At 35.9% G+C, this 9160-nt stretch overlaps 1 protein-coding gene, 1 long non-coding RNA gene and 1 other non-coding gene across 3 annotated transcripts; 2 read left to right on the top strand and 1 right to left on the bottom strand.

The window, feature by feature from the left end:
• The first annotated feature begins 4156 nt into the window (after positions 1 to 4156).
• LOC113321422 lies at positions 4157 to 7090 on the top strand. The gene is made up of 5 exons (XR_003346646.1): positions 4157 to 4275; positions 4851 to 5003; positions 5741 to 5840; positions 6614 to 6784; positions 7002 to 7090. It is a non-coding gene; the product is annotated as an uncharacterized LOC113321422 (long non-coding RNA).
• A 371-nt stretch (positions 7091 to 7461) lies between these two features.
• TRNAE-UUC lies at positions 7462 to 7535 on the top strand. Its single transcript has one exon. It is a non-coding gene; the product is annotated as a tRNA-Glu (tRNA).
• A 594-nt stretch (positions 7536 to 8129) lies between these two features.
• Positions 8130 to 8699, bottom strand: LOC113324679 (bifunctional protein FolD 4, chloroplastic-like). The gene has a single exon (XM_026572977.1). It carries the CDS (start codon positions 8697 to 8699, stop codon positions 8130 to 8132), a length of 570 nt encoding a protein of 189 aa, XP_026428762.1.
• Between the last annotated feature and the right edge of the window lie 461 nt (positions 8700 to 9160).

Raw genomic sequence — 9160 nt, 5'->3', positions numbered from 1 at the left:
ACTCTCTATATTCTATAACTAACACTAAAAGATATAATCAAAATATAGAACTTAAAATTAATACTCCTGGGGATACTTAAGGGTGATTCAATCATTAGTAATAATAAAAAATTGGATAAAGGGTTTTTCAAATTACTTCATAATATTATTTTTTTTGTTTTTGAGTATCCCCTAATTTGTGGTGGTGTCCCCCAAGGTTATATTGGGTTGGACTTTGGTTACGTGGTATTTTGTTTTAGATGAAATGTCAATACTTCCTTTTACCCTAATAAAAACTAAAAACACCTAAATTATTTTATGTTGGTATCCACCGTTCCCTCAAAACCGACTGCTCCTCTTCTTCTCTGCTTCTAACTTCTTCATTTCGTCGTCAATTAGTTGATGATTCCAAAAGAACTCGGAACAAAAATTAATCGATGATCATTTCATCTTCTCTGCTGATGAAAATGATTGGAATAGGAAGTTAACTCAATCATAGCAAATATATATATATATCCAATACAGGAAATCCAGATAGTAATAATTCAATTATAAAGATAATGAAAATGATTTATAGTTTTTTAGAAAATAGTATAGTACTTGGTATCTCACACGCGTATCAATAACACAGTGACACACATCACACAGAAAGACAAGTAACTCAACTTGTTTTTTTCTTTTGTTTTCGGTGTATAAACTTCAAGGTCGCATCCGCCATTATTTCACTGTCTCAAATTTTTGCTCCCAAGATGACCACAGTCGGCATTTTCGAGAGACATTTTTCAATGCCAAATGTGAACTTACTAATGTTGTCTCTTTGTTTGACAATACCGATTTTTCCTGGATATTAGGGGAATATCAAATGACGTTATTGTTTTATGATGAAGGCAATACCGATTTTAGAGCCGGCATCGCCTTCATCATAAAAAAAAAATGCCAACCGTGGTCTGTAATTTCATGTATCAAACACACATAAATCAATGGATGACTTAGGGTTTGATTTAGGGTCCGATTTGGGAGGTTTTCTTGGATGAAAGTTTGATTCTCTAGAAAAGGTTGCAACATCAAATTGAGAGTCATTGAAATCAACGTAGCCATCTTCTTCTTGGTGAAATGTGGATTCCCCAAAAATCAAATTCCTCACTCAAATTTCCCAAAATCTTTCTTCTTCTACTACTACACTTTCTATAACTATATCGTTAAAAGATAAAATCTAAAGTTTAATCTTAACGTGGTTGGGGATACCAAAGGGTGATCTCGTTATCATTTTTTTCTGGATAAAGAGTTTTTCAAATTACTTAATAATATTTATTTTTTCTTTATTTTACTTCATAATGTATTGATGTGTTTTTTTAGTATCCCCCAATTTGTGGTGGTGTCTCCTAATTATGATTTTTTTTATAAACTTCCCACATTACGAGCTAAATTGACTTATTAAAGACCTTAATTATCTTCATCCTCTGGCTCTTTATTAAGGTCGAGAGAAGACTGATAATATGTTTATAAACTTCAATGATCATTTATCCAGAGAAGGTCCCATTCACACAACTAAATTAAGAACAAAGAAGATTACAAAGGTTATTCCAGAAGTCAATTGTGGTTAGTAATTTCATGAAAACCGGGTTTAGACCTCTACCCAAACCCAACCAATCGGACTGGTCCCACTACTAGATCAAATCCGCCAAACCCAACTATACAAATATTCTAGTCTCAAACTCAATCCACCAAACCCAACTTATACAACGATTCTAATATAAATCTTTACGTGGGGATTGGAGCATGATTTTCTCCTTAGAGTTTGATGGTAAACCACTAAGCTATAAACCTCGACCTAATTGGGGTCTGGGGAGAATTTACAAGGGAAAAAAAATCACGTGTCGGGTCAGTAATGGACCCAGAATGATATTCCTAGTAGATGGAATAAAAAGCTTAAATTGGATGACCCCCTCCACTCCAGTCCATTCTGTTCCAAAACCAAAAACCCTCGCTACTCTTTTAGAATTTTCGACAACTGATCAGTCAAATTTTCTGAGACGGAATCAAAATGGATCATTGTAGTGGTATATATTCTTCTTTCCAATAGTAAAACCCAAAAAACAATTAGCTTCGATCTTCTTCTCCATCAATCGTTTCTTTTTCACTTGCAGTTATGGAATCATCAAGACGTGCCGCTGTTATCAGCGCGGCTACCAACGGGGAACTTAAGCGACTCAAGAGTAAGTAATTTTGAAAAGAAAACAAGAACACCTTCTAATTTTTACTGTCTAATTTTTCATAATTTTTTGATTTTTTTTTCTGTTTTTGTTTAAATCAGAATTACTTGCAAAATATGATGATGGAAGAGGATTAGCAAACACCGCGATGAATGTTAAGGATGACAATGGAGTAGGAGTTATTCACTTTGCTGCCGTAGAAGGAAAGCTAAATGTTCTCAAGTACTTGATTGAGGAATTGGGACTTGATGTCAATATGAAAGATAAAAAAGGTATAATTGAATAATTATTTAGGGCTTAGGTTAAGACTAGAGATTTGTGTCTTAAAACTAATTGTATTGGTTGAACAGGTGATTCTCCATTGTTACATGCAACAATGGATGGGAATATCAACACTGTTGATTGTTGAATATCTACTCGGAAAAGGTGCTGATCCTGAGACATCCAACACAAAAGGTTATAGTCCTTTGCATTGCGCTGCTGAAAAAGGTATACCACATTCCTAACAATTGAAGTTAATCAATTTTTTGTGCATTATTTTCGAAATTTTTCTCATGGTACATAACTTTGTTTTAAATCTGTGCTGCATCTTTATCTTTTATGGGCATAAAATTTAATCGGAGGTCAAATACAGGATACACGGAGATACTAACCAGACTACTTTCAAGAGGTGTTAATGTAAATGCTTTAAGTGAAAATGGCACACCCCTAGATATGGCTGCTAATCACGACCAACTCGAGGCATTGCAGATTTTGTTGGAGCAAAATGCAAATATGAGTTGGATTTACGTGTTGTTTATGAATACATGTGCAGTTGTGAATTATCTACATGTAGAACCCTATGTCTGTTTCTGATATCTGTTAATATAGTTGATTGGTTGATCTACCACTTATACACAGGGTTTGACATTACGTTTTGTCTGTTTTATCTCTAGAACTGTTATGATTTAGTGAGTAGTGGATAAAGGAGTTCCGTTCAATATCATACTCTAGTGAGGGGTCTAATTATCCTTTCACTTGAGTGCAATAACTTGGAATTGTAGTTAAGGCAGAATACACATTGGTGCTTGATTTGGTTAGTCAACCATGGATAGCTACAACACAACTACTAAGAATTTCTCTCTTTAATGTATATATTTATTTAACCTTTTTTGTTATTATTATTTCTTTTCCAACTATACGTAGTTAAATAATCTAGCTCTTTTGTCTATGCAGCCTAATTTGTCTTCTGGTCGTGCATTTACAACACTGGCGGGATCTATTGTATCTGGATCTTTACCATGCGTCGAGCCTTTACTTGAGGTACCAAAAGAATCACCCTGTTAGTCTGTTACAGGCCTGTCTGTGGTAGTTTTCTTAGGAATAGCTGCAATTCTGTTCCCTCTTTGTTGATTGTGCCATTGTGGTCTTCCAAAGGGATAGTCAATATTTGCCCTGTGTTTTTAATGTCAGCATTTAGATTTGGTTTATTATTTTCGGTTTCACCAATTTAGTTATTTTCACACTTTTCTGAGTATTTCCACCAAATATATCAGTATCTGGGATGGTTGAATGTGACAGAAAAATCAAAAGCTCCTATCTTGGATACTAAATTCAGCTGGAGTTGCCTTTGATGCATCATTAAGATGTCAGTCACCTGTGTAATCATATGGTAGCATACATAGAACCCAAGATCAAATAGATACGTTTAGGAGGCCCCAGAGACCCTGTCACCAAAGAAGCAAAGTAAAAAACAGATCCAAGATTTCAGATGTTGATTTTTATTTTCTGCAGAAGTTGCTCCTCAGATTGGTCAAAATTTTCTTTCAGTAAGCTCTGGCAGTGGTTCAGTATGTTTTGAATGAAGTATCTTCTTTAGAGTTTAGCAAGTTGGTCTACTATGATCCTGCTGAGTACTTTAGTGATTTTTGATGCCTGTATAATATGAAAAACATTCTACCTTCTGCCATCTTTATAGGCTGGTGCTGACCCGGATGGTGGATCATATGGAGAGACACCTCTGGTAGCTGCGGCAACAGATGGGCTAACTCAAACTATCAAGCATTTAATTCAAGCTGGTGCTAATCCAGATATCACGGATACTGTAATGTTATTTGACTTTTACATATTTCATTTATCTCTAACTTCGTTATTTCGATGTAGTTGTCGACCAATATTTTATCTCAACCGCAAGCTCAATACATCCGCATGACATGCTTTGCTGCTTATACTATACCGATGTAACATGCACAGATATTTGAGGAAAATCTCCTCACCATCTTGAAAAGTTTCAAGTCGTTTTTTAGTGTGGAGTTAGAAACTGTTAGACTGATTATCCTTCATATGATCAACTAAGATTAAAATTGGTAAACTTATAGACCAGAGGATGATAATATTAATTAAGGTTACATTCTGGTGACACCTCTAAATATCGATGTGACCTTACCTCAGACGCATGTTGAATTTTATGCAAGTAAGCAACCCTTTTCATTAATGCTTCTCTAGGCCCAGCATTCTGAATTTATAAAATGGTTCCAAATATGTACGACTTTTATTAAAACATAGATCTTGCATTTTTAAAAGGTGGGTTTGCTAGATATTCTGCTTGACATCATAGATCCTAAATTTTCTTTGGCATATAATTAGGCTTAAGAAATTCAACTTTTTTTTTTATCACAGTATGGACTCACACCATTAGAAATTGCCGCACTCAATGGTTATCATAATGCTGTTGAGATTCTTTTCCCTGTAACCTCTCGTATTCCGGAATATATCAACTGGAGCGTCGGTGGAGTAATTGCACATGTACAGTCTGATCAAGCTAAGGAACAGGTATTCAACATGTAACTTACTTCTGTAGTTCATAACCAAATAATTGGCGGCCTTCCTTCTATTATTGTTGCTTAAGCCTTAAATATCAGGGGAAGCTTGCTATTCGTGAAAAATATGGATGCTGAATTTGACTTGGAATCAACTGCCCACGTTGCACCGTTTCCACCTCATGTTTCTTACATACTAAACTTGGGACTTTTTTCACATATCTGAATCTAAACGAATCAATTTCCTGTGAATGCACATAGAGTGCAAAGAAATAGTTTGGCTCTCCAATTTAAACCATGGGTTGCGGATAAGCAAGTGCAATATGTATAATAACTAACTTGCATTACTGGTGGACCCTTGGTATAGTCTTTCTACTTTCTTCTTTTTTATGAATGGACATTTGTTATTTCAGTAACGTCGTTTAGGTTAATGCACTAAAATTGGAATAACCCCGACAAGAATAGAAGTTTAGTTGTTCATTCTGTGACGGTATAGATGACGCATGTTTAAACAACGCACAACCTTTTCTTTCTAAGAAAATAACATCTTTTTCATCAAAGAAGCAAACCAGGTTTACTCTAATATTTTCAAAGCTGCATCATAGTTCATTTATTTGTTTTGTACATGTATACCAATATTGTGTAAAATAAAATACAAGTGCGATTTTTATAATGTTATAGCTGCTATTTTTGTAACCTATGTTTTACGGCATTATGTCTTAATAACTGTGATATCCTTAACTTTTGAAGAGGGAGCTGAAAGCCAAGGAAAAGTTTGACGAGGCAAAGTTAAGTGGTGCAGATGCATTTAAGAAACAGGACTATTTTAACGCAATGGTTTGCTACTCAGGTACGTTTTCTTTTTAACATGACTCTATATATCGATGATGCTTTTAGTTGAATTTATGGCTGCGAAAATTGTTAGCTTCAGTGAATTCATTTTGACGTATACAAGTTTTATTGTCATTGTTGGAAGTTCCAATTTGAATTTTTTTAGAATTAATTGACTAGTAGTGTATTTCTGGGTTCTATCGTATATCCTTGAATAAAAGCTGTTTGACTTCTTTATCCCGGTTTCTTAGACGGTTCTGCATAACCTAGCAGCCTAGTTAAGTGTTAACTATTTAGTTACTGTCTACTGATGTATTGCTCTACGTCTGAACAATGCTAGTCTACAGCAGGAACTTTCTCGTAAAGTTTATGTATCCATTTTCCTCAAATGGTTACTTAGTTTAATGTTGTAAAATGTCTCCACCATTTTGTTGATTAAATATGTGGTGGTTCTTTTCAGAAGCTTCAAGAAAATACTTGTAGTAATTGTATATTAGACCAGTGTGAGGTTGTTCTCCACCTGACATGATATTTTCATGCTATTGAGAAAATATATTTTCATTGATTCCTGGTGTTTGTTCGAGGTCTGCCCATTTCCTAAAATGTATTGATAGCTTTGACTAATTTTTTTCTTGTCACGAGTTTTTACCTAATTAATACTGCCTTCAATCGATGACTGATGTTTCATACTTTCATTTTTTTTCCATCTCGGGTTCATATTTTCATTCCATCTTATGTTACGTGAAGCAACCATTACATAACTAATGCCCTCTGTTTATGATGCGAATATAGGCAAACGAAATTGATCCGCATGCTGCAATTATACTTTCTAACCGTAGTATGTGCTTGGCCCGCATGAAAGAAGGCACAGAGGCCTTAGAAGATGCCAATGCATGCATATCACTAAGGCCAGATTGGCCTAAGGCTTATTATAGAGCAGGTGTAGCGTACACTTTACTACGAGTAAGTGTTTTCCTTTTTTTCTTTTTCCCTCCTTCAAAAGAAAGAAAAAGCGAAATGTATTTCTCGTTTCGTGTTTCCGCTGTTTATATTGCTGCTTTGTAGGGTGTTTTTTTTTTTGATGAGCATTTTCTAGGACGCAATCTGTATTTGTTATCGAGCAGAAAAATGCAAAATGGACTGTGTTTTCAAGTTTCTTTTGTTGCATTCTTTATTGCAGAGGTACAGTGATGCACAAAAGGCCTTCCTCGACGGTTTGAAGTTGAGTCCTAATAATCAAGAGCTTAAAGATGCATTCAGGTGGAATTCTATTACTCCCCTTTTAAAAATTATAATTATTTGATCTATTTTTCTTTTTAAAAAAAACTTTTGTGAGGAGTACATGTTTTCTCTAAACACACACTATCATCACGAAATGAAGTTTCAAGTTACTTCATCTGGCAGTCTGGTTACCAACGCTTGAAATGATCTTATCCAGATTCAATAACCCATTTTTTACATGATAAACATAAACTTTTCTTGCGGGTTCTATCTTTTAAGCCGTGTCCCCGAGTCATTTACTCCAAGTGTCCTTTAAGTCTCTTTTCCCGGTGATATTATGGTTCCATATTTTGCTTCTTGTTTGGCTACAGGGTTGAAATGAAGACATCAATTCATTGATGTTTAAATGAAGACATCAATCCATTGTAGTCCAGCCCGGTTAGGATACCTGGCTTTCACCCAGGCGACCCGGGTTCAAATCCCGGCAATGGAATTTTTTTATTTCTTTTGTGATCTGAACAGTGCAAATGCTTCAATAAGCTGTTTTTTTTTTGTTATTATACTTGGTTAATTTCTTTGCTCTTATACCCTGTGCTTCCAGTGTGTCATGCTTTCTTGTTTTGATCAGTGCTTCTCAACTAAAACACTATTACCTGGAGTAATAAAGACTGTGAAACTTAGAAGCTTTATCAAACAAAAGGATCAAAAGGATAACAAAAGTAGAATTATTACCCACGTCCGTCGTACCTCATTTCTCGGAGATTTCCAAAAAAAATTTATTTGTGTTTTCTTGGCATAATTTATGATGAACAAAGTTCAGCGTACACACCCCATGCTTGGTGCCTCCGAGAGGAATCACACCGTAAACTAGTTAAATCTCTAAGAAGAATTTATTAATATATTTCTGTCTATAAAATACGAAAGAATTTAAAACCGAACAGTACATAGAAGAAAATATGTTCCAGCTGGTCATTCAATCTTGAGAGCTCTCTTAGCTAAACGTAACGTGTTTGATAGAAGCATTGCAGTGGTCATGGATTCCATTGCTCCCGGTGGTGGACTTATAACTGAATCAATCTCCCAAGTCTCAAACGTCCCCAACAAATCGATAGCCTGGTCCTAGATGACGTCTCTGATCGATGATTCTATTATTCCCGGTGTCAATGACTACTGCTCCTGGCTTAATCCAGCGACCCCTCACTACGTATGCTCTTTCTGCGGCACAGATCAGGATATCTGCTTGTTTGACGATCTCCGCGAGGTTCTCTGTTCCACGGTGCACAAGAGTGACCTTATTGGCTCCATGCCTCTCTAATAAATATGCGACAGGAGGTGCAACAATGTCAGTTTCACTTCCATTACCAATAACAACTACTGAGTTCCCCTTTATACGAATCTCACATCTGTACAACAATTCTATGCAGCCTTTGGCTGTACATGGAATTACGGAAGGAAATTTAAATGGCGGCTCTTGATCTCGAGTTTTTAGTGAACTGAATCCATTAACATCTTCCTCAACTCGAACAGCATTCAAGATTTTTTCCTTATCCATATGACGAGGTAGAGGCAGCTGAATGTGGATACCATGAACGGAGGATTCCTCGTTGAATCGCGAAATATAATCAAGAACCTCTTCTTCTGATGAATCTTCTGGCATACAAACTACATCTGTTTTGATCCCTGCTGCTTGAGCTTGTTTTCAAGATGAACCGGCGAGTGATTCCTATCCCCAACTATATAATAACAGCTAACATTGGTGTGACACCAATTTCATCCCTCATCCACATTACTTCATCGGCGATTTCCTTCGCAACTGCCTTTCCGTTAAGTCTCACTCTTGGAAATCTAGTACTCATGGACATCGCCACAGCAGTAATACAAGAATTGGAACTTCGACGTTGCATGCTGATGGTGTGAACACAAAGATCTGGTGTCATCTGAGTATTCACAAATAATGCGCGCAGACTCATGACAATACAGTAAATAAGCTGCGCCTGAGGGGAATGGATAGGTTATGTCGAATCCTTGACTCAGAGTTCTAATATTCTTCCTCGTCTCATCAACTACAATCATGGTTCTTGGCTCATACAATAACATAAATAGCGGACGAAATATAAA

The sequence above is a fragment of the Papaver somniferum genome, chromosome 11 (genome assembly GCF_003573695.1).
Source record: "Papaver somniferum cultivar HN1 chromosome 11, ASM357369v1, whole genome shotgun sequence".
Lineage (NCBI taxonomy): Eukaryota > Viridiplantae > Streptophyta > Magnoliopsida > Ranunculales > Papaveraceae > Papaver > Papaver somniferum.
The sequence above is the reverse complement of the archived record's forward strand: the minus strand, read 5'-3'. Positions and strand labels throughout refer to the sequence as shown.

Coding starts and splice junctions, on each gene's coding strand:
- LOC113324679 (XM_026572977.1), bottom strand. CDS start 8,699: ATGCCAGAAGATTCATCAGAAGAAGAGGTTCTTGATTATATTTCGCGA.